Source organism: Amia ocellicauda, chromosome 8, assembly GCF_036373705.1.
Source record: "Amia ocellicauda isolate fAmiCal2 chromosome 8, fAmiCal2.hap1, whole genome shotgun sequence".
In the NCBI taxonomy this organism is placed as follows: Eukaryota; Metazoa; Chordata; class Actinopteri; order Amiiformes; family Amiidae; genus Amia; species Amia ocellicauda.
This window is the reverse complement of record NC_089857.1, coordinates 42,036,620-42,062,816: the sequence shown is the minus strand read 5'-3', so window position 1 is coordinate 42,062,816 and position 26,197 is coordinate 42,036,620. Positions and strand designations below refer to the sequence as shown.

Genomic DNA, 26,197 nt, shown 5'->3' with positions numbered 1-26,197 from the left:
TAACTTACTTGCATCTCGCCCGACTTTAAGCCTTTATTGGGGAACTGAACTTGCACCAATGGCTTCTACTCAAGTACGTGCAGAAAATGATTATGAGCTGATGATGATGATTATTATTTAGTTAATGCACTACACGTGGCCAGAATGATGAGTGAACATACCATACTATAATTTCTATTTCACACAAGACATGCAGCAGAAAACCAGAAACCATTCGCTGTTGCACATCACCATGCAACTTCTAGCAGGAGCATTTACGGCGCCGCGCTAGCCCTTCGTGAATCGCCCCGACGTCCCCCCTCGTCGGACAGCAGCCCCGCCATCTCTATGGGGGACTTACGCAGAGTACGTGGCCCCCGCTACGCCACTGGCGCCGGTATGTAAACACCGCCAGGCCCGCCGGCTCCGCCCCGATCCCCTCCCCCCGTCCGCTCCGCTCCCTCTCCCGAAGAGCCCGAATGAGAAACTCCGGGACAGAAAATGGCGGCGGCGGCGGGGAGCCGGACCTCGTCGTCGGGAATAACAGAGTTGAATAACGGCAATAGCCTGGGCAACCCCTCGCAGGCGCAACCCCACACCCCCAGCCTCCCGAGCGGCCCCGGGACGGTCAAGAGCAGCGGCGGGGGCAGCGCGTCTCAGTGGCGGCGCAAAGAGCTGCGCAAGGTCCGCAGCGTAGACCTGGACCAAGCCGAGGCGCTGCTGCTGTCGCCCGACACCGGCACGGCTCCCATCTCGGCGCAGCTGCACTTCCTGTCGGTCTCCTCGCCCGGGGGCATCCAGGCGGCTGTGCTGCAGCCCGGCGCGCCCGTCCCGCAGAGCAGCCCGTCCGGCGGCGCCCCTCAGCCCGAGCCCCCGGCGCTCAATGCCGCTAGCGTGTCCGCAGCCGCTCAGGACGGGGTGAACAGCCCTGCTGCCCCCGGGAAAGGCAGCGCTGACCCCGGTGCGGACCATGGTGCCCACTGGACTTTACTGGATATGAGCTCCGCAGCAAATAGGTAAGCGGGGCTTGAATGGAGGGAGGATCGTGCTGCGCTGCTGCGGGTAAAGTTGTGAGAGTTGCTGGATAAACTTTGTGCTCCGTCTGCCTGAGCTGCACTGTTGAGACTGGACCCAGGCGTCCGGTCCGCTCGGTCCAGCTCGCCGCGGCAGTGCTCTCTGTACCGGGAGACTATATATGTATGCTGCATAAGGATTTGTCCCCCACTTGTTTTATTTCGAAATCCCATGTAGAGGCTCGGCTCTCAGATGCGTTTCGTGTCGTTAGATGCACACACCGGGCTGCGCGGCTGATCCGCCGTTAATGTGTGTAATCAGCTAATTGCGTGCTCGGGCTGTGAGCGGCGCCACATCTGTTCAGAAACGCAGCTCCCGTGACACTGGGATTGTGTGCTTTTTAATAACCCTTAGATCTAAAGGTTATTAAATATGATTTCTCACATGTTCACACGTGTGTCATCAGCCTGGCATATGTGTGTTTGTTTGTCATTCCCCAGTCGCTTCCCAGTTTAGCAGTGGAGATGTGCAGCTCCGATCCGCCGACATGTGGCTCGATTTAGTTCCGGCTTTATTTTTGTATTTAGCGGAACCCAAGTATATATATCAGTATGTATATGTATTTGTGTGTGTGTGTATATATATATATACATATATATACTATAAATAACACTGTCCGGTTGATCCGGATTTGTGTGCATTTTAAAATCCGCCACCTTTAATTTGTGAGCTTCCATAATGTATACATTTAATTTTTTTTGCAAACCACTAAAACCATGAAAGTAATTGTTTTTGAAAACAAACATGCGTGTCCTGTGTGCCCCCACACTTCTGCTCTCAAGTGTGGTGCAAACCGAGCATGTGAGCAAAGACGAGTTTATTCCCCTCTTCCTGATGCTGAGATTGAGAGAAAAAACTAAACGAAAGAGAAGACTTCAAATGTGTAATGTTATTATATTCATTTAATTTTCTCGATTATCGAATGCTTTGTGGAACTGGAACGCCTGTCTGTATGATCTATTGCTACATATCAATGTTACAACAAATAGATACATGCAATTCGTTTGTTTTTGGAGGGAAAATGACTTATAAAATATAGTGATAATCCATTACTGTGACCATTGACACACAAGCAAGCAGCGAAATTAGTAAAATGTGATTGTGCTGTGAGAGTTAGGATTGGGGATTGGACAGATAATGCATGACGAATAGATACAATAACAGATGATGATAAAAGATCAAAGGCGGTCCGCATGGCATTTGGGTGTCATGTTTGTCTTGGAAAACGCACAACACCTGGGTTACATCGCTTTATAGAGAAAGGACTCAAAAACAGCTCCACTTATTACTGATTCATTATACTGTGACTAAAGGAAACCCCGGACAGCAGTGCCATTACGTATAAGACCCATCTGCTGGCTGTTTATCCTTATCACTGTTGCTAAACTCTGGAGATGTCTTGTAAGTTTGTCTCGGACTCCGTCTTTGCAAATTTCTCTGATAGGTCAAGGTTTGGGGGAATATCCACCTCTGATGATCATGTCTTTATTATCGGCAGCTCTTTGGCATTTTAAAACAACCAGTGTAGGGGGATATACTTTTGTTTTTGTTTTCAGAAATCTAAAACCCATGTACCCAATGTCATGTACTTGAACTCTGCTCATATCAAAGCACGTCCCCTGCACAGAAAAGTCATTTCAGTGTGACACATGGCCTAGACTTTAAAATGCAAAAAAAAGGCTGATAAATGTGTTTTATCACCGTTTACATAGGCCCTTTGCCTGATTTCCAGTAGAGAGAGACCCTTGGTTTCCCTTCTATGGCTGGTGCTGTGTTTATATAGTTATAAATTCTCAGGACGTTTCAGTTCTCGGTAGTTGATACTGCAGCCTGATTTAGCCATGCCTTTTTATGTTTAAAATATTTAGACTAACTGATAGGCAGTGGGTTTTCCTGTTTGCGGTGCTAAAAACTGCATGGTATTAAAGATTTGAGTGACTTAGCCGTTACCCAGCCCCAGTTCAGATGTTTTTGTTGTGGTGTTTGTTTGTTTAGACCAGTGGTTCCCAAACCGGTCCTGTGGGACCCCCTACCGTGCTGGTTTTTGTTCCAACGGAGCTCTCAATTACTTAATTGAACCCTTAATTGAACTAATAATTTCCTAAATCAGAGACTTTTAATTATTTTAAACAGTAGGGGTTTTAAGTTAAGTATAGAATTATATTAAAAAACGTATTGAAGAAACAACTATTTTCTTACACAATTTAAAAAGTAAAATCTAAGCAGATTGTTACTTCAATTAAGGGTTCAATTAAGTAAATGAGCGCTCGGTTGGAACAAAAACCAGCAGGGTAGGGGGTCCCCCAGGACCGGTTTGGGAACCACTGGTTTAGATATTGCTTTGAGAAGGAAACCAGGTGCACAATGAATGTCCTAATAATGAAGAGAGTCCCCCCCATGCTGATATGTTTATAATAATGCGTATTGCTGATCTTATACATGCAAAAAAACACTAAGCATGTCGGTAGCATCGTTTACAAACTTGTACTCCCATATAAAAGCCTTAGAAACCATTCAAGTGCTCAGTTTCATGTCTGGACAGGCCGGCACACATTGCAGTTTCTCAATGCAGAGCTTTTGCCCTGTATTTCACCTCTAAAGGTGTTTCCTTTCAGCAGCTAAGACGTTCGTCAGTGCTGGGTTGCTGAACTTCTTCTCTAGCCATTTGTTCACGATTGCTACTCCTAAAAATAAAATAGAAGGAAATCAGTACAACGCTGTGACGTTGGCAGGCTTTCGGGTTCCTCATTGGTACACTGCTACATTAACTGCAGAGACGCCACATGCAAAATCTCAGTGGTTTGCAGGAGTGAAAGAAAGCATCTCTTCATAGCAATCAATACACGTGATGGCCAGGTACCCTCACATCAGTTCCCTGTCCGTTGTATGACTTTCTGAGGAGCAGGACTGCATGCTGGGCTGGTGTTAACACTTCCAGAGAGCGTAGCTCCTCTGTGCTGTACGTGTGAAATGGGAGGTGCTCCTCTGTTCGGGGAGCCCAAGTTATTCGTGTGCCAGTATGTTTTGGGTGAAGAGGAAGAACCCGAATCCTCCCATCCAGTTCCTCTGCCTGTGTTCCCAGTCTGCGCATGTATGACCTGACATGTATTTGACACGTCGGGCTGCCTTTTCCCTGCCCCTCTAGTCATGGTTACTTGAAGATATAACCTACACTTCAGGTGGGCTGGAATGCAGTCCTTAGTCATGGCTTTGACCTGTGATTATGATTCCAGATGGCTAATTCTAGTATGGCACTGACATGTTTATAATTTGTGCAAGGCTTGGCACAGATTTCTCTTCACCACAGTCAAGCTGAATCACAAACAGCAGGGAAAACCGTGACCCATAGGTTTATACAGTAAATAACCACCGTTGGTCTGGAAATCTAACCAACAAACAAAACAATGTTGCTGCTCAAATGGCGTGTGTTTGAAGATTTTGACGTTTGTGATCGGAGGCCAAATTAGAAACCTGTCGGGCCTCTGCTACACAGTGTTCCAGCTTCACTAGGGTTAAGGAAATGGAGATGTAGGGAGAGGGTCAATTGAGCGTGAGTACAGTGAAGTTGATTTTTATTTTTGAAGACTCCTTCCCAGCCTCCAGAGACAATTGCACAGCTAGGTCACGGTTTCCTCTGAGCTCAGTGTCTGCACAGAGAGCTTGAGTCGAGAAACTGACTCGCTGCACTCCTGAACTGTATTCCAGTAAATGCATATTAAACTTGTTAGACAATGTATCGTAGTATCAAACAGTTGTTCTTGGGTTTCTTTAGGGGCGGGTACTAGAAAGTTCCTGTACTCTCCACTAATGTTTGTTGACAGTGTTTTGCATTTTGTGCAAACTTTGACAGAAACTCCTCCGAGGGTTGGTTTCGTTGGGCTGATAGCAGGCATTAGGGAGCTGGGACACACTAAGATATAAGTAATGTGAAAGAATAGAGGCACAGTATTAAACTGAAAAATGTAAATGCAAGAAAAAATCTTCTGCTTTGGCTCCTCTGAAAGCTTGTTCTTCTGTAAATATACTCTTATTTAAACAAAATATAAGAATTAACTGGTGTGTAGACTAAATTCACAGCTTGTGGAGGTTGTAATGAAAAAGCACTATGAATTGCAGTCACAGTGCATCAGAAATGGGCTATATTAGGTCTTCTTGAGACTGAGAAGTGGTTATTATGGCTTTTGCCTTAGGCGAGGACATTCTTAAAAAATCGCTTCACATTGGGGGATTCAAGAATGGGTTTTTAACAGACTATTTCTGTGCGTGGTTGTGTACTGCAAGCTCTGTGTTCTTCAATAGGCACTACTGTTTAGGTTTTTAAGGAGGAGTTTATACATCACCTAAATGTGTTGTTGCTTTCAAGATGGGCTTCATTGTGCTTCAGGTTAATGTTCAGGCTTATTTCGAACATTATAGTGAATAAATGCAAGTGCTCGTATCTATCTTGTCTTTTTAGTGAAGGTCTGGGTGGAAACGGCTGTCTGCGGTACTCGTGTTCACACAATGCAAAGTAAGCATAACAGTCATGAGGTGCAGACTTGTTCAGTTCAGTGTCGCTGTGTTTTTATGCTCAGACCGCCCGCGTCATTCAGTGCTGCTTTGCGTCGAGAAGGTTTTGATTTCAAATATGTTCTAATCTAAAGCATTAGATAAAATATATAAAAATCAAATCTGTGTTAAATCTAGAGCTTCAGCTTCTTTCAAATTCAGCCAAGTACGATCGGGTTAAAATCAGATAGATATTTGAATTGCATAGAAATGGATAGTTCGGGAAAAGCAGTCCTGATGCTTAAAAAAACAAACAAGCAAGCAAGCAAATGTTACATTGACCAGTATGTTGGCTAATAGTCTGTTTCCTCAGGGGGAAAATACTGCAGTAGACTTTTAACTGCCCTTGCCTTAACTTTCATTACTGGATAACTTTTTCCTTCCCCCGTCTCTTTTGAAAATAAATGTAGTAGTTCTTAAAATATTTTTAACTAGTTTCTGTTATGCTGTACTTTGATCCTTAACTGAAACCATTTCCAAAAAAATAAATGCAGAAATGTTTCATGCTGGCCTCAATCTATCAGAATAAGAGACATTGTGCAGTATTTTTAGTTCCTTATTTTTGTCTGTGGGCCTTGAGCAAGATTATTCTTTCTTAAATGGAACTGTACAAGGTTACACAAAAATGTTTTGAATTGCATTTGCCACTTGAGAGTTGAGCACTCCCCTTCGCTGTATTGTACGATTGTTTTTCCTCATTGTGATTTGCAGTCGTGTACAAAAACATGTTTTTACACTTTAAAGGCAGGCATGAGAAAAGTAAATAAACAACTTAATGTAACTACATTGCGTTGTCTTCATTTATGGACCGGTTTGCCAGAAAGCTCGCTACAGTGCCTGTCTTAAAAATAATAGCCCTGATTTCCTGTGCAGCAGGACTTTCAGAAATCAAATTCAGAACATTGTCCTTTTTTCTAGACGGGGGCTCCATGGAGTCTTAAGAAACTCGGCCCTTAAGAGAAAACTGTAGTTTCTATCATCCGCATTTTCAGGATATTTCGTGTGTCTTTTTGTGTTTCCTACCCTGTGTGTTGTGTTGCAACACTAACTTGCTGTTGTGGGAAATCACAGGCTATGGAAACGAAAAGCAGAAAATGAGAAGTGATTTGAACGGCAGACTGTGTTGCATTCACTTTCTGCCCATGATCGCTTACATGCACTTTGCTTGGGGAATCGTTTTTCAGATGCAGTTTTTGATGTAAATGTTATTTAACGTGGGGAAAAAACAATTCTAGCAGATGGCAAGGACAACTGTTACTGCTACACGTAACACGTATAACAGGATGTGAGGAATGAATAGGTAGGAAAATCAAGACAATAAATGTTTTAGTCAGGACCAGTGCTACTTGGTACAGGTTTGGGGTTTCTCTCTAAACATCCTGGAATCGATTGTTGTATCCGATCATTTGTATACTCTGCGACACGTGACATTATCTCATTATCTGACGTTATCTTTTCAATTAGGAATAATGTATCATAAAGGTTTGATTTGTGTTCTGAATTTCTTGAAAAGCAGTCTATGGATGAATCAAATATATATTTTTACCTATTGGTGTCTAATGTAAAAGTCAGGAATTTCCTCTGCACAGATGTCTTAACCTATAGGCGTGACAACGGTGGAGGGTTGTGTTTATGCCAAGCTGCTTACACCCTGTACTGGATGAAGCCGTTATTGATAATAAAATAAGCATTTTACACCATTTGTGTCATGCTGGCCATGCCTGGTTTGCACTCTTGAATACAAAGTTCGTGCTTAACCTGCACGTTACCTGCTTCTCGGCTTGGGTAGTAAACTCAGCCACCCGGGCGTTTGCTTTCCCTCGCAGCGGAAGATCCTGGGACTTCTCAGATGGGCGTATTCAGCTCCAGAATGGCGTTTTTATTTCCACCGGATGTGGCTTTCTATTTTGTACTGAAGGACGTCGCTTTACACGTGAGATGGTTTCTTCTGTCTGTACAGGCTTTGCAACCGTGAGCCAGTCTTTGTGCTGGAGGTAGAATACCCACTTAATTTGGGTATCTCCTCCCAGCTGATCCGAATGAATTGTGAAATAATCCTATATTTATTTGTTTGTTTGATTGAATTGGTTCTTACACACATCGGCTTTAGGGAACTCAAATTTAGGAAGAATAAAAAGCAATTGAAAATGTTCATCTTTTTGAGAATTATTGTGAGCGGTGCTTTTGAAATGTCCTTACTCTTAAGTCTAACTTTTGAGCGTGCCATTCCCACCAGACCCACAATCTCGTGTGTGTGTGTGTGTGTGTGTGTGTGTCCCACTGGACCCCACTGTTGCTCTGTGCTCCACTCCACCCTTCAGTTCTGCGAAGGCCACCCCCAGGCTTTATTTCGCTCTTTCAAACAGGACTAATAATGACTGTCTGTCAGGATCTATTGCTTCATGTTAAAAAAATATTTAGTCCAATCCTGTCACATGTAATTCCTGTTCGTTACAGTGTCGTAAACAGCCAAACTGCATAGTCATCAGAAATAGTAGTTAAGCCTGGAAAACCACTCCCTTCTTTGTAATATAAAGTGAAGATACCTCAATAGGAGCTAATTATACAGCAAGCTACCACATGCCTTTGCTGTTGGCACCAGAGGAAACACAATAAGTTGGCTGTATTGTTGTTGTTCTTCTTGGTTTTAAATGGTCTGCTAAGACACCTGTGGCAGCCCACCCATCAGCACAGTGAGTGATTCGAGCACCAGGTAATTTCCGGATTTTGTGCGACACGGCAGGTGCTTTTCAGTCTTCTCTGGTTTTGAGTCCATTCATTGGCGTGTTGGAGATTTTTAGTGATTTTTTTTTTTTTAATTTTAATTGGGTGGTCATGTTTTTCTGTTGGTTTCAATGGCAAAAAACGGAGGAATATTCTTATGCCTTTGTTTCCCCCCCATCCCCTAAGTCAGGCGCAGTTCTGATGTCTTGATAATGAACACACAAAATAACTCTTTATCAAGATATCTATTATTCTTTCTATTGATCTTGAGGTTACATCCGCTACAGTTGGAGCTTTGTTGTGTTGTGGTTCGATTGTATACAGTGAGGGAAAAAAGTATTTGATTCCCTGCTGATTTTGTACGTTTGCCCACTGACAAAGAAATGATCAGTCTATAATTTTAATGGTAGGTGTATTTTAACAGTGAGAGACAGAATAACAGCAAAAAAATCCAGAAAAACGCATTTCAAAAAAGTTATAAATTGATTTGCATGTTAATGAGGGAAATAAGTATTTGATCCCCTATCAATCAGCAAGATTTCTGGCTCCCAGGTGTCTTTTATACAGGTAACGAGCTGAGATTAGGAGCACTCTCTTAAAGGGACTGCTCCTAATCTCAGCTCGTTACCTGTATAAAAGATACCTGTCCACAGAAGCAATCAATCAATCAGATTCCAAACTCTCCACCATGGCCAAGACCAAAGAGCTGTCCAAGGATGTCAGGGACAAGACTGTAGACCTACACAAGGCTGGAATGGGCTACAAGACCATCGCCAAGCAGCTTGGTGAGAAGGTGACAACAGTTGGTGCTATTATTCGCAAATGGAAGAAACACAAAATAACCGTCAGTCTCCCTCGGTCTGGGGCTCCATGCAAGATCTCACCTCGTGGAGTTTCAATGATCATGAGAACGGTGAGGGATCAGCCCAGAACTACACGGGAGGATCTTGTTAATGATCTCAAGGCAACTGGGACCATAGTCACCAAGAAAACAATTGGTAACACACTACGCCATGAAGGACTGAAATCCTGCAGCGCCCGCAAGGTCCCCCTGCTCAAGAAAGCACATGTACAGGCCCGTCTGAAGTTTGCCAACATCTGAATGATTCAGAGGAGAACTGGGTGAAAGTGTTGTGGTCAGATGAGACCAAAATCAAGCTCTTTGGCATCATCTCAACTCGCCATGTTTGGAGGAGCACCATCTCCACCGTCAAACATGGAGGTGGAAACATTATGCTTTGGAGGTTTTTTTCTGCTAAGGGGACAGGACAACTGCACCGCATCAAAGGGATGATGGACGGGGCCATGTACCGTCAAATCTTGGGTGAGAACCTCCTTCCCTCAGCCAGGGCATTGAAAATGGGTCGTGGATGGGTATTCCAGCATGACAATGACCCAAAACACACAGCCAAGGCAACAAAGGAGTGGCTCAAGAAGAAGCACATTAAGGTCCTGGAGTGGCCTAGCCAGTCTCCAGACCTTAATCCCATAGAAAATCTGTGGAGTGAGCAGAAGGTTCGAGTTGCCAAACGTCAGCCTCGAAACCTTAATGTTGGAGAGGATCTGCAAAGAGGAGTGGGACAAAATCCCTCCTGAGATGTGTGCAAACCTGGTGGCCAACTACAAGAAACATCTGACCTCTGTGATTGCCAACAAGGGTTTTGCCACCAAGTACTAAGTCGAAGGGGTCAAATACTTATTTCCCTCATTAACATGCAAATCAATGTATAACTTTTTTGAAATGCGTTTTTCTGTATTTTGTTGTTGTTATTCTGTCTCTCACTGTTAAAATACACCTACCATTAAAATTATAGGCTGATCATTTCTTTGTCAGTGGGCAAACGTACAAAATCAGCAGGGGATCAAATACTTTTTTCCCTCACTGTACATGTTTTCCAATTAGTTACTTACCCCATAACTGCATGGAAGTCTTTTTGTTTATATTTTTTTAATAAGCCCACCAACTGTAAACGCACAGCTATTGGACTCTGATTAAGCGTTGGTTTTCGAGAGTTTCATCTCTCAGTTCCCACAAGGTTTTAGTGAGTAAAGGGATTAAACATGATGTGTGCAATTAGACTGTGTGTATCAACTCTAATGCTAAAGATGCACCGCTCTGTCACCATGATTAACAAAACAATGTAGCTTGCACTTCCACGTCAAAAGGACGAGTAAAATGGAACCAGGAAATAGAATGTGTCATGTAATTATTATTCCTAATTGGGAATGAGATGAGACCACACATGTGATAAATGTTTCTCAGATGGGCAACTGGCAGCTGTAGGTTGAGATTGGAGCTCATAACATTACATTACAGAACTGGAAGTCCAGTATGTATTATCTGCCCCAGCCCCCGGTCTCTGTGCGCTGCTGTATTTTCCTTGATGTGTTCGTTACTTCCAGTGAGGGCAGTCTCCCTAACAGTGACTGGGCTGACATAAGTGACCGCCCGACTGCCTGCCGCAGGTGTCAATAACTCCTGAGTAAGATTCATAGAGGGGTAAACCTCCATCCTCCTTGAAAATCCAGCCCCTATAATATTTTAAGAAGGCTATTATGGATAATTATTTGGATCTCTTGTTTATTGGGCTGTCTTACTAAAGCCAAATCAGTGGGGAGTGAGTAGTTTTGTTAATTAACTATATATATATATATATGTGTGTGTTCTGAACCGTCTCTATACTGTATGTTCCGTATCCTTTAGTGGGTAGCTCTTTAAAAAGTCTGTGTGTCCACGGATTTCTTGGCGTTGTGGAAATGAAATGCTGGCACACGCCCCTGTCTGAGAAGGTTGCACAATCAGCTGACTCTCATTAGAGCGAGATTAGTAGGCAGCTTTCAAGAGTTATTGTATTACTCAATGACTGCAGGTTGTTCTGTTCTGTTTCTCCACCGGCATCTTCGAATGGCTCCTGCTGGAGCGATGCAAGCTGCTGTAGTTCTCGGTGGATTGTGGTGTTTATGTTCGAGATGCGACGGTGACCTGTGACCAGGAGGAGTGGAGTGAAGTGCCGGTGTGGAATGTGACACCAGAGCTTCCAGAGCCTGAAACTGATCCCTGGGTGAAGTCAAGGTGCCGTGAGATGCCTTACAGTAATAGAGTGAGCTGGAGCTAAGTGCCCCGATTACTGGAAGTAAGAGAGAATTAGCTCAAGACCGTGCTGTGTTTGTGTTGTTGCTGCTTTACTGTGTTTGACAGCTTAACGATCTCCACCAAGACCATGAGCGCAGTGAAATAATCTTATACAGGTTTTCTTTTCTCTCACAGTTTTATGAAATTAAATTAGTCAGATTATTTAAAATCTTGGTGAAATCAATTAAACCATCGCCAGCAAGCTAGACAATCATCTTCCATTGCTAGTTCTTCAGGCCAAAAGCTGCATATTAGGGTTGCTGCAGGAGGTTCAATCATGGAAAACGCTTTCCTTCGTCCTGCCGGATTAAAGCTCTCCCTGTTCCTACTAACGAGTTCACCGACTTCCGCTTTGAAATCACGTGTCTCCATTTCTTCACGGGAAACAAATCAGATTACGTGTGTTGCACCTTTGTCTGAAGGTATTGCTGATCCTCTCCATTGTTGTGTCTGGATTAGATGGAGAGGTTGTGTCAGAGAGCAGGGCGTGCTGCACTCCACACAACCTGCCTTTCCTTTACGTAGCATACCACATATGGGCCTGCCTGGCTCTGGCGATCTACTAACCGCAGACTTACATATGGTATAGGATTTGTGTTGTCTATTCAAACTTGGTTTTGGTAGTTTATAAATATGCAAGTGTGCTGGTACTACTGTCTGTACTTTTGACTTGCTTTACTTCCTTATAAGATTTTTAGATGTGTGTGTGTGTGTGTGTGTGTGTGTGTGTGTGTGCGCATGTTTCCTTTTTATTTATTTTTCCTCTTGAAATTGAGTGCCATGCATTGAATTAAACTGAGCTTCTGACAGGGAGTGACGGACAGGGTGAACCCTGAAACTGAGGAAGGGAGGTGCTCCCACCGGTTAGACCGTTCGCAAATCTAACAGATCTTCTGTCTGACGCGATTCCAGGGGACTTTACCCTCTGATGCTGTGCCGGTAGGAAAGCCGAATCTGTGGAATGAGGTTGGCGTTGTAGTAGCGATGTTTGGATTACTTTATAAAACAATAAAACCGTGAGAGGAATGCAGAACAACAGTCCTAGGTATGAGCAAGTCAGACCACCGTTCAGGTGCCTTTGCGCTGGGGGCCGGAGTTCTGCTTTTTTGATGAAGTTCTGATTAAATGTATATGCTCTAAACGCAAATGTTCACTATTATTTTGAAAACCTGGTGTCTGGAGTGACTTCTGGCCACCCGGAATAGGTCACCTGTGGTCTGCTGTTGGTTGATAGTTTTGGATGGATTTAGGGTCGAGGTTAAAACGGAGCCGAACGCCTCACGGGGATGTGAGTGGGTAATGGTGTATAATGAGCAGTTGCCAAGGGCTGCCGGAGTCGGGAGGCATTTGGAAATGTTTAGTTGCCAGGCAGTGCAAGGAAAAAATGCGCTCAAACTGAATTCTTCACACAGAGGTCAGAAGCCACCTTCTTTGTCAATTGGCACTCTCCATTTAGCAGGAGAGAGGTTGAAGTCTGTCATGGCAGTTGGGTTATGATATAAACCGAAGAATTTACACTTTATTTGGGGCTGTGTTGCTTATAAAACATACTCTGAAAACCAAAATGTTACACTTTGTCGTGCGTGTGCGGGCTGTGTTTGTGTACGTGTCTAGGACTTGGAAACGTGCCTGAGTTTGCACTTTGTGTCAGAAAAACAAGCCGTTTTTACTCCTAAAATGTAATTATTTGTAAACATGGTCACTTTGTTTACAGTCACTCAGAAAGGTACCTTCTGATGAAATGTAATTTGCGTCAACAAACACAAAATTAAAGCTGGAGAGTGCATGTTTTATGGAAATGCTGCAGTTGATTTGAAAACCAGAATCCATTTTTAATATTATGAGGACTGTATGTTCTGCTAATCAGTGGGAAATCAGCTCCCTGCAGACAGTGAGCCTAGCCCAGTGTGGGAGTTTAGACTTGGGGCCGAGTGTTTTATCTAGCTGCCCATTCGGGGCTTCCTGAGTGTTAAAGCCCTCCGCTCATCTCTGGCCATCCTCAACAAAGGCCTGAATATTTCCCTCCTCCCTAGACATGCCGGATAGCGTGTGAGTTTTGCCTCCCAGTTTCTGTTTACTTAGCAGCCGAACAGGGCAAGCTCCAGATTACATGTGAAAAGTCAACACGGGGGATCATCAGATTATTAGATTAAACAAAGAGACTTCCTTAATGTATGTGGAAGAAGAAAAGACATTGTATAATCATATCAAATATAGTCAGAAAAATACTCTGAACAACGAGTTTGTTTGGATTGCCAGGGATGTACATCATCAATCTCAATAATGCAGCTATTCCATTCATTACAATGGGGTGGAATTCAGATTGCAGTCAGCTAACTCCCTGCAACAAAAAATACACACTGACGAGGACCTGCTCTTGGACTCCCAACCACTTCTCTGCGTCAGAAAATCCATTTGCCGGTTCTCGGTCGCTTGTGGTTTCTAGCCTCTGTGTGCCTGTTTGTTATAGTGCCTGCCGTAAGTGATGGGAAACAAAATTCGCTGCTCCAGCAACTTAATGGAAAACCTTTTTAATGGCAGGTGCCGTTTTGAAGCACCTTCTGGCAAGCTTTTTCCCCGCAGGCCTTAACAAGTGCCAGAAAATTTGCTTTCGGTCTATCTATATCGCAAATGCTATCCTGCCCATTGTTTCTGCCCCATAGTCAGTCAATATGGAAGAGAGCCCGGCAGAAAAGTTAATTGGTAGGTCAAGCAGAGATGCCACTGCGTTTTTAGCCTGTTTTTTGAACCTAGCAACAGTAACCAGAGTCAGTAAGTGGATGGAGTCAGTGTGAGGTGGTTCCTGTTTGCCATGTCACATCTCCTTGAAATATTGCATTAAGAAACTCGGAAGCTTAATTAGACTGTCTGCTTGAATTGAATTGAAGACCTTGCAATGAAATTATTTTTAACCCGAATGCCTGAAATGGAAAGTTTGGCTGATTTCCATGTTGTGCCGTATTTGCCACTGAGCATGAATTCAAACCCAGCTGGGTAGTTTACCTGCACACGTTAATTCCACGTGTGTATTCTAATTGGCTTAGCATTAAACCTGTCTGGTTTTAAAACAGTCTGTACTGGACTGGAGGAGATTAAAGAGCTACAGGATGCGTCGTCTGGCTGTGAGTTGCTGCTGCGGTCGGGGGGGCAAGATGAGGTCACATGGTTCTGTGAAGACGTTGCAGAAATGCGATGTGGTGGGCAGGGATGAAGGCAGTGCAGATTGCTGGCTGTGGTCATTCAGTCCTTCTGCTGTAGAACAGCTGGTATTCATTGCCAGCCACTTTAATTGTGCTTCTGCCTACCTTCTCCTTAAAGCAGTCATTGTTTCATACAGTGTAAGAATATTTATAACGCTGCCCACAGAGAAGGATTATAGCTGATTGGAGTGGAATACCGTTGTAGCAGTAATAAGGTGCTTTGGGTATATTTCTTTGTGAGTGCTTGAGAAAGTGGATAATTACAATTCAAAAGTGATTATATGGCATGGAAGAGAACCTATTAAATGTGTATGTGTCTGGAGTCACTGTATTGATGTATTTGTTTCATTTATTAGCAGACGCCATAACACAGGCGACTCACTTTGTGCATTTCAAGAAACACAGTGCAGTGAGAGCGTGCACCGTCAGTCCCTCCAGGAAGCAATACAAATGCTGTGGTTAAATGATGGCTGCGGTGTCGCCTTGAGTAGGTCCCCTGATACCATTAAAGCCAGGAACTAAAGCAAACAAAGCCAACTGAAAGGTATCGCTCACCCTTTTTGTGCCGTGACTTTATTGGCAAGAGTACATTCCTTCTCGGAGCGCTGTGGCGTGTTTACTGCACCACGCCTGCGTCCCACACCGCGATCTTCCCCACAGCTGCCGAGGAATCTGTTTATCCCAGCTCTCCTGGGGTCCTTCCACGGCAGGCATTTTTTTCCTTCCTTCTGTCTGTTTTAATTTGTTTGAGTTTTTTTCTTCTCCTCTGTCTTTGTGTGTGTGTGTGTGTGTGTGTTTAATTTAGTTGGGTTAGGACCATTTGTTCCCCAAACGTCTCTCTCAATCCTTTTATTATCGGCTACATGGCTCTGTAGATGAAAATGTGAGGCGGCTGCAGAGAGCAGGTGGTGGGGGGGGACAGAGGGGGGACGTATTGCGTGCTGAGTTGTGCCTCGGTTCATAAGCAGGCCCTGCTTTATTGAGTTGTTCTGTTCTACTGTCTGACCTGGAGGTATCTGCCAAGTTATTAATGAACCCGTAGCCCGCTGCTTCGCAATGCAGTTGATTAAAACTTCCAATAAAGCGGCGGCTGGCTGTTCCTGTGTGTGGGGTACTCAGACGTGCCTTTCCTGAGAGACGTTAACTCTTCGGCACCAGTCCCGGGCAGGCCTGGCCTCTGCTGTCGCTGGGAACTGGCGGAGGATGTTCAGTCACACATCCAGTGTAAAGTCGAGCTCTTCAGTCATTTAATTAAACCACACAGAAGTCCCAGTCGTTCACGTCCGCATATTTATTGGTGAATCTCTTGAGTTGCCACATCAAGGTGGACATATTTCCAAGTTCATATTATAAAACAAATCAGGCCATTCTGTCACATGGCCTAGATGATCGGTTCTCTTTGGGATTTGGCAATACAGTCCCAAACACAACCATCGTTAATCGAATCTCATTGACAGGACAGGGAGAACTTCAGCCCCTGCTGTGAACTAAGGACATCTGTGTCCTCTGTGTGTGGACACTGTGAAACGTTCTGTGTTTGTGATTGTTGTCCTGCTGTATTAAGCGTTTGAAACTTCTGTAACGGGTGGATTTTGGGGAAGACAAAGGACATTTTAGCTTATAACAAGAATTTAGTTAATCAGTAATTTTATTCCCAGCAAACCTTCGCTTTCCGATCTAAAGATTACTGGCAGACTGAGAGGGAGCGCATGTGATCGTGCTCTGCTTGACCCGGGCCTTTAGCGCATGTGACCCGGGGGGGGGGGCAAACGATGTGTTCCCTGGCTGCTGCGGGTGAAGCAGCCAAACAATATCAGAGAGAGAGCGACCGAGAGAGAGGGGCAGTGATCTGTATCCCCAGCAACCAGGGGGACACCTGTGGAAACGCCGGCGCGGGGGGGCTGAGCGCTGAGCTGCAGGCGTGCTGGCAGGGCAAGTGTTGTTACAGTGAGGGGGACTCCATTCACTCGCAGGGTTTGGGTCTGTAAAGTTAGAGGTGCTGTGCCTTTTGTGCACGTTACCCACGGTCTGTGAGCCGAGTGCCTTTCCCCCTGTCAGCTCGCATCAGCACACGGGAGGGTGATGTGAACTCTGAGGGCAATGTCAGTAATATCCACACAGTTTTCACTCCAGTAATTATTAAAACGGTATCCAATATATTCTGCGGAGGGGTGGGGGACAGGAAATGAAGAGCTGCAGGGTCCAGGGAGTTTGCTGGGGCCCGGTCGAGTCTGCACCGCAGGGTTGATCCCCTCCTACGTTTTCCACAATTATGGATTTTCCTCTAATGCAATGTGCTTTTCCAGTGACTGTAAAGCTGTGAACCCACAATGACAGGTTAGGTTTTGAATAGGTAGTGCCCTGCCATTGAAAAATGTATTGTTGATTTAAAAAAAAAAAACATATGACAAACTTTTTTTTTTTAATTGCTTTCCCCACTTTAAAAAACCAAATTGAAAAACCTATGAATGCTCGAGAGACTGGATTCAAAGTTGAGTGTGACTACTCTGTGAAACACTTGCATAATCACCTACTTCTAAGTAATTAAACTTTAATTTAAGTCATGGGAATTTCTGATGTTTGTGATTTTCTGGGGTTTATGAATTAGTCTGCAGTTGTGGTCACCATATTGTAAAACTACTAGATTCATTCAAATACATTTCCTCTTCTTTTAATGCACCTTTCTGTTGCCTAATTTCACAGCTTTTGCGTCGGATTTCTTGGTTCATGTATAAGAGGTATCGATGGGACTTGCGTTGAAAAAGACAGACTGTTTGAATGCGCTATTGTGTTCGGTTTCCTGCCTGCTCTGCAGATTATCATTTATCACTTGTTTTTACAAGACTTTAGGCAGGGGGACCTCCTGCAACCAGAGTACACAAGTCAAGCTTTATCATAATAAGAAAAAGAAAGCCACGAAAATTGTTTGGCGAACTGTGTTTGTACTTTCAGTCGGAGGCATCTATTGTTCTGTCGTCGCGTGGGGGGGGAGTGTTGACACAGCTTAGGTTTTTGGTTGAGGAACTCGGAACCATTTTGATGCGCCTGGAAAGCGCCGTCCCCTCTGCTGTGGCCAATCTCTCCTGCCAGGGAGAGCAGTGTGTTTGTGGGCCTCGCCCGCAGGTCGTGCCGTGATTGTGCCGCTCTGACCGGGACACTGTAGACTGTCTGCCGTCGGATTTTGGGGGAGAAGCAGTCTGAAGAAAGGGAACTTCAGTGACTCACTTTGTTGGACGTTTATCATGTTGGCTCCCACTTTATTTAATTTTTTTATTTAATTATCTATCAGTTGCTAGATATAATCCTGGTTAAAAGTAACCTTAATTACAAATTGGTTGTGTTGGTCCCTGACCCGTAGAAGAAAACCGGTGTTCTCTAAATCCGTGGTAAGATTGACCACAAAGCAAATATTTGCCATCCGCGGAGATTCGGCTGCTGCATTAACGTAAGGAGGTTTAATATTTCACTTCTCTTTTCAATAACAGGAAAAACGCTTTTTATTTTTTTCCCTTTCCCCTTTCTTTTTTTTTAATTCCAGGCATTCAAAAGAGTACAATATTCACACTGAGCTCTTTGTTAATAGCTTACTGGGTTATTGTAGATTATCATTCCTCCTTGGTGTCAAAGTGCTGGGAAATATGAATGTTAGGACATGTCCAGATCTCCCATGGTCCACTGCTGCCATCCCCATTATCTCCCGTGTGGGCTGTGTGTTGTGATAGCACAGGGTGGGAGGAATTTCTTTGCATTCCAGTGGCATTCCAGAGCCGGGCACTGGGCTGGAAACGCATCTTTTTGAAACTGCCACCTGCAAATCGGCCCTTGTGCACCAGCCTGTGAAGCAACAGGTTGTTTGTGTAGTTTGTGTCCAGTGTAAGCTTGCTCAGTGTTAAACAGGTCCAGGGGCTGCCCGGAGGTCTTTGGCTGGCCAGCAGTGCAATTATTACTGGCATGAGGTTTTGTCAGTAGGCCAGTTGGATTTAAAGAAAGAGAAATTGAATTACCCCCCAGCTGTGTGTGCTTCCAGATTCGGTAGCCTTTTCTGTAGAGTAGTGGGCAGGTTGGTTGTGTTTATATAATACACACACACAATATAATACACAAAAACAGTTGAATATCAACAAATATCCAAGTGATTTTACAGGTTTTGCAATTCACAGAAAGAAAAATGATCCAATACAAATATTTGTATATTTTTTGGGAATGTCAGACATGAGGAACTGGAAGCTTCAAGGCGATCAATTAAGTCTTATTTATTTAATGTTTAATCTCCTGAATGAAACAGTCTGTGCTGAAGTCTAAAGCCAGTTAGGCCAAGTTTACATAATCCAGCACGTTCCTGGTCAAACCGGTCAACTTCTGTAGTGATATGGTAAGAGAGCAGTTTACTAGTGACCTGCTTTACAGCTATATTGCTTTATTGCTCCTCGCATGACATGGGACCGTTATACAGGTCACCGAGTTACGGCTAAGTTAAGAAGTCATTTTTAGTAACTGTACTCTCACATTACATTGGCTATTCCCAAAATAATGATGCTGTGTGTGTTGAACATGGCTGCAGCAGAAGCGCTAACTGTGTCAAATTCACAGCGTGTCTTCTCATGTTTTTGGTTTTTTGCGCCCCCCTCTTACGGTGTTTCATTTAATCTCCCTTGCCAATTATCTCCTTACTGGAAATTAATATGCGAAAGAGCAGCATGTCTTTATTGTGATTAATATTGACAAGGCAGTGCACTGCTGTACTAGTTTAGTGAACACTTGGTCCCTCGCAATGTGTCGTAACCGTTGTAAATCCTCTGGAGACCCTGTCTGTTTGTTGGTGTTTTTGTGTTGTGTTCACCGCCGACTGTCCCCTGCTGCATGGGAGTCTCACATGGGCATTAGATAATCACTCATGAAGTCATGTGTGTTTTTATGATTGTAATCGTGTAAAATGTTTTCCTCGGGTACACCGATTTATTGAAGGACCCCTGTTTATCTCGGACAGAGGCAGCTGCACTACATATTTGCAGTGAGTTGGTTTCAGTTGTTTGCATTTGTTTGTTGCTCTAATGTGAATAATAAATCCTCCTCTAGACCACTGTCTGCCTGTTTTTTGTTTTTTTTTTGTCAGTGAAGTCTTTCTGCTGTTCAGTAGATGGGCTCGGACTAGGTCAGCCCATTGGACAGTCACAGCTTAAAGTCTGAGAAATGCATGCTTCTCCATCGATGGTGGGGGGCTTGACTTGAATGACCACAGATTATGGTGGGTTGTTGGGCAGCCTCGTGGGGATGGCCTGGTCAATTGTTCAAGATGTTTGGAAGCAGTAGAATACAGTTAATTTTATTGCACTCCTGGGTTTCATAAAGTGTACAAAAAGAGAAAACCTGATAGATTGTTTTGTATGTTTTAAGAGTAGTTAATTTGTACCACACTGCTGCATTGTTGTGTAGAGGGGTAGCTGCTTTGAAAGTAATGTTCATAGTTGTGTAAGCATGTGTGTTTGTGTCTTTTGGCAAGACCATGATTTCTCATCTGGGTTGCTGGTATTGCATCTATTTTCTTTTCACAGCTGGAAGGCTTTTTCGCAAAATATTTTCAAACCGATGATTCAGCCTCTAGCCTGATATCCTAGGATGAAATGTCCAAATCTGTATCTGATTAACCATCATTCTTCCTGTAATTTAGTTGCGATCTTGAAATTTGTGCAAGTCAGGGTGAAGTGAAAGCGGTGTTTCTCTTAAAATTGTGCAATGGCTTCTTCTTGGAAGAGAATACACTCACTTTGAACTCACTGTGTTGAGCGCCATTTTAAGTCCTGTATGCACCAAATCAAAACGGTGAGCCTCCCGCAAAATCAAAAATTACAATGGTGTGCCCAATTGCATTTTGACTTAAAAGTGGTATAAAGTGACTTCTAAAGGTTTAATAGACACAGGTTTAAACTTGGTAATTTGCAGGTCGCTCAAAGTTTTGATTTGTTGTCCCCTCTAGTTTTAGCAGCAAGATATTTCATTAAGAGATCAGCGTAAACATTGATTATAAATGGCACATTTCTTCTCCTTGGAGATTATGCTAGTAGCAGCAGTTTTTTTATCATTGCATTATATATAGAAATCTGTGAATACTGCACAAAACTGCAGGTCCTGGCTTTCTGACTGGTACAGTAACTTCTTTTGTCGTTGTGGAACGTCCACCGAAAATGGCAGCACTTTAATCTGATAACAGCAGACATGTACCAAAGCCATCCACACTAAGAGTACAGTACTTAGGTACTGTCCATTGCTTTGTCATCAGTCTCACGCTGAAAGACTGTCCCCACTGTTGACCGTAAACAGTTCAGATTATCTTCTGACACTTTTCTGTGAATTGTGCTGTTATTGCAGACACCCAGGGTCTGATTAGTAAACAGGAAGCTTGTGACAGCTTCTTCCATTTCCTGTCAGTAAGTGAGGTTTTAATTTTAGGCCAGATTGCAGATGTATAAATGCATATAAAAAGGAAGCTGGTGCTGGCGGAAAGCTAATGTTTCATCATAGAATAAAAAGAATGTGATTTAATTGTGATTTACAAGCTCTAATTGCATACTGTACAGACTGTAATGTCATACGAGGCACACAGCACTTTTCTTCTGTTTTTCTTCCTCCCCTTGATTCAGTACTCTCTCATGATATCGGGTCAGTTTCTCAAGATAGCAAGAGATTTGTGATTGGCACTGAATGCCTTCCAACTCCTACATTCAGATGACAAACACCCTGAAAGGTAAAATCTCTGGTTTCCAGATGCTGCCGATAACATTGAGAATAGCGTTCAGGCTGTGCTGTTCCTCCCAGGACCTCGGATCATTACCCACAGTGTACTGGGTTATGTAGCTGCAAATGCTATATTTTACATAATAATAATATTATTATTATTATAACAAGAATAAAGATGCTCTCTCAGATTACATGTCTTCTGATAAATGTAAGTGTATTATCATTGGCCTGCTAATAGCTAGCTCTTATTCCCTCTGGTAATGTCGTGTTTAGGATGCTCTGTCGGAGCTTTGCAAGCCTCTGGTTCACTTTGTGTAGTTTCCACAGTGTTTTGATAGTAGGAGTTGAAGTCAGTCGCTGTTGTCCCGTAGTGTTTAGGTTCATGCTGGCCTACAATGTTGAGGTTCCCCGGTGGGCAGTGGAGATCCCACTATTACTAGTCTGATGCTTTTGCTCCTGCTCATCTTTTCCCGCTTCAGAGTGTTGATTCGATTTTGAGTGAAAACAACTAGAAGTGAAGAGATATGGCATCATACTTTCCCCCCCCTCATTTGTGGTTCGCTTGTTAAAACATACAGCAAAACAATGTGGTTGACATATTTTCACACTTCTGTAATTAATAATAGGATTTTTATTTTTAATTTGACTGTTGAATACAAATCCCCGTGATAATTCCAGAACATGTTTCTTCAGATGGGAGTAGAGGTGTAAACAGCACTTTACACTCGTTCCTGTATGACGAAGCAGAACGGGTTCGGGGCAGATGTGCGCTTTCCTTGCTCTTGTTCACGCTAAACAGACCTCAGTTTTTCACCCCCCGGCGGTTCCCCTGCCTTCACCGTAATCCTCACCAGCTCTGTCTCCAGTATGTGTAAGGTGTTGAAGTCATTATTTCGGTCACGTAGGTTTTGACGACAACGATATCCCATTTCTGGTTAATCAATCGGACCATTGGTTTTAAAAGCAGGGGACCACAGGGTGTTCGTTTGCCATTGATGGGATCTAGGATTGGCTTTAGTCCAGGAGGTTGACTTTTTCTTTCCCTCTGTGGTGCGTCTCTGAGCATTGTGCATGACGCCATAGATTATATTTCTGCTTCCCTGCTTTCTCTGCCAGCTAAACCAGTCACCTAAATACCATAACAGTTTTCACTTTTATTATAGTCTTATTATTCTCCCGTTTGCGTTTATCTCAGCCGTTTCAATGGGCTTTGCTATTCGGCTTAACTTGGTTGCAAATTCTGTCCTCCTCACGTGGCGGTCAAATGATTTTATACTAAAGATATACTGTTCATTGAATATTTGTCCTCTGTGCTGTGATTGGTGCGCTTGGCGATGCTTATACTGAGGATCATGGGAACTGTAAGGTTGGCCCAGACATGGATGTCCGGCCTGCCGCTCAAGACAAGATACATCAGTTGAGCAGAAGTTAATATTTGAAAGTCTCTGTGCTTTGAACTATAAACATGGCAGACCGGTCTTGCTTACAGTTATCTGATGCAACACAGCTGTAATCACTTTGCACACAGTCCATCAGGGCCGGGACATGCCCTGCTCCGTGCCGCTTAAAGAAAATGGTGCTTTCGCAGTGCTCTGTAAATAGACCCTCGGGTGGTCATCAGATGTTTGGCACGAGGACAGGTTTTGGAGCCATCCAGGCAGGGCGGTAGTTCCATACTTCATATCTTTTGATTATCAATCATTGGTCATTGCTTGACTTTTATTATTTTCTGTGTTCCTGGCAGTCAAAAGCTGCTGCCTATGGCTTTGGTTACTTTGAAAACGTACTTTCTTAAATTCTCAACTGACAGCCCTGAATTGTTCTCATCAAGCTTTGTGTTGGTTCACACTTACATCGATCGGCACTTGTAGGGCGATTTAATAAGTAACGGAGGTGTGCCAGTTCTGTTGCGCAGTCTGTGTTGGACTGAGCTTTTATGTCTTAACAGTACTGTACTCCTCTACAGGATTTGCAGAACCAGAGACCTTGATGTTTGATGAACTGCTTGTGAGAAAGGATGTGAAAAGAGTCCTGGCTGTCAGCCCCCGTGCGTGTCAGCGTGCCTGTGTGTGTGTATGTGTGTCAGCGTACCTGTGTGTGTGTGTGTGTGCATGTGTGTCAGCGTGCCTGTGTGTGCATTCGTGTGTGCATGTCGGCGTGCCTGTGTGCATTAATGCGTGCGTGTCAGCGTGCGTGTCAGCGTGCGTGTCAGCGTGCGTGTCAGCGTGCGTGTCAGCGTGCGTGTCAGCGTGCGTGTCAGCGTGCGTGTCAGCGTGCGTGTCAGCGTGCGTGTCAGGGTATACGTGGACGTTTGAAACCTATTCCCTACTGGCAGGGCTTCCCTGTCCCCACCTGCACCAGCAGCACAAAGGTCCTTTGTCTGGGACTCGCAGGGAAGTGAGAGGGCTGTCATGTGGGAGGCGGAGAGCGCCACTGCTGCCCTTTATTCACAGGCAGGCCAGACTGTAGGCGGGCACTATCTCCGCTTATTATTCCTGTGTCCAAGTCCAGAGAGAATTTGCTTCTTTATCATTCTGCACAACGTTCATCAAGTCTGAATCGGGGAACAGGGTGTTCCCTTGACCGGGGCTGAGCTCTGCAGGGCGTTACGGGTCAAACTAATAATCACTAGCATTTACAGCATCTGAAGATTTGTCTGCATGTGACTGTACTCTTTGCATAATACATTAATGAATATATTTTGTGTGATAGTATTGAGGTGATGGTTGAAGGTCAGTAGGAGGTCTGTGGTAGGTTAGGTTAGTATAATAAAAGGTAGTGTAATAGTAGGGAGGCTAGTGTCCATGAACCTGTGGAAGTCTGTGGCAGAAGCAGTGGTACTACAGTATGTAGGTCATGTAGGTGGATGTGGGTTACAATCTGTATGTAGCGTCAGGATCAATCCGTTTTTACATTAAGATACTCTTAATACCTCCGTACTTCCTAATGCTCTTATATAGCATTGTATTGTTGTGCTTTAATATAATCTTGTTTGTTTTGTAACTCGTTATTGTCTCTGAATGGATGGCCTCTGTACAGTGTGCTGGGAAAGCCGAGAGCAGCATCTGAAGGTTAGTGGTACTCGAGTGTTAACCATCGGCACTCAGAGACACCCATGTTTTGACTTTTATCATAATGGCTAAAGCCAGAACTGGTCCAGGGGTTAACTGCTAACTCCACAATGTGCTCGTCAAGGAAACCAGGGCATCGTCTACCTGCTGTAGTAGTTGTAGTAATAGTATGTTGGTCATGTCGCTTCTGAAAGTATTTGAGTTGGGATTGTTGCAGAGTGTTCAGACTTCTGCTTTGGCAATGGCATTTCAAAAATATTGAATGTTATAAGTCAGTAATTTTGCATGATATCGGGTAAAAATGCACAAGTAACCTATTGTGTAAAGAGGCAGATGCTCTGTACAATGTTTCATGTGTCTAGCAGCAAAGGTGTGGGAGGAGTAAATTATGGTCCAAAGATAGTAGTTGTAGTTATTATAATAATAATGCTGATTTGCAGTGCTTTTTGCACAATTGATTATTGAATATGTAAGTAGGAACAGTGAGAATCTCATTCATGCATAATATTGTTGTTGTTTACTCAACTTTAGCAGATTAGCGCAGTACACAACTCGACACTTTGATTTTATCACCGTGCATTATATAAAACTTTATTTCCACGGTACACTACACTTTACTGTGTTTGTACCACAGAATACTGCACTATAATTTAGTGTTCAAATCGGCTCTTTTTCGAAGGATTCTCTGTATTGAAGAACAACACGAGCACAATATATGCACAGGGCCCGTTTGATGCTGATATCATTGCGTTTGCACGTTTCCTGCTTAAAGCTCTTGACACCTGCTCAAGATTATTCTGCATTTTACAGGAAGCTGCCGTTTCCTTTTCTATATGTCGTTTCCTTTGACAATATTTTTAAAGAAGAAGTACTGTCAGTTTTATAGGTTGTAAACGGAGCCTAACTTGAAGCTATGAAAAATGTCTCTCTTATCGATAGCTATGTGTTCCTGCTCGCATTGCTCCTTTTATCTCATTGATTCTGCAGACTTACTTTGGTGAGTTATTTTATATTTTTTGCTTTCTTGAAATGCTTTGATGGTTTAATCGGGAACAGGCAAGGACTTCAGTCTTCGCTGTTCTCACTGAAGTAAGCGATTTCCTTTTTTTTATAGGTGTTTAAGATAACAAAACTAGGCTGTAAGTTTCATTGGCGCTTTAAAACTTTGTTTACAGCTGCGGCCCCACCACCATTTTACTGTTGTTTTTAATAACTCTTTGACTTCTATCTATAGGAAGCTTCATAACACTCACATGTAAAACATACGTTTGATTTCTTCTTCCATAACCACACCTTTTAATTGTGTTTGTTAAAAGTCCGTTATTTGTATGTATTATTCAGAGATTCGTATTGTGATTAATACAAATCTAATTGAGACCTGGTATCAGCTGGCAATCCTCAAAGATCTGTAACTCCTTTTTTTGAATAAACTTTGCTCACCACTTTGTTTCCAGAGGAAGGGACAGTTTCTATTGTTGATCCCAAACTTTGATGTAAGGCAGGATGTCTCCTTAACCGTTCGTCTGCCTGCTCAACTGCGTGGTTTGAGATGCATTTGGCCTTGGCTGCCTTTGTTTTGTATGGGGAATTTCTGAACTTATTTCAGACCTACGTGCTGAATGAAACTTCAGCAGATTAAGTGTAGATATTTATTTTTGACAGCCTTTTCCATGAGTGACAATAAAATAAGGCAAAAGTGTTATACCTGCGTGGTTTCTCTCCGTCACAAGGAC

The 26,197-nt window shown here is 43.5% G+C and overlaps 1 protein-coding gene across 5 annotated transcripts in view; it reads left to right on the top strand.

The window, feature by feature from the left end:
• Nucleotides 1-431: 431 nt before the first annotated feature.
• The window catches only part of map3k1 (mitogen-activated protein kinase kinase kinase 1, E3 ubiquitin protein ligase), a 44,731-nt gene continuing 18,965 nt past the window's right edge, over nt 432-26,197 (top strand). For 2 of the 5 annotated variants that reach the window (XM_066711470.1, XM_066711469.1), the window contains exon 1: nt 432-995. In XM_066711470.1, coding sequence (XP_066567567.1) covers nt 481-995 — 515 coding nt within the window. In that variant the 5' untranslated portion in view covers nt 432-480. Of the gene's footprint in view, nt 996-11,178; nt 11,460-25,314; nt 25,462-26,197 lie in introns of those variants that run through there. The other 3 variants (XM_066711472.1, XM_066711471.1, XM_066711474.1) reach the window with 2 other exon arrangements.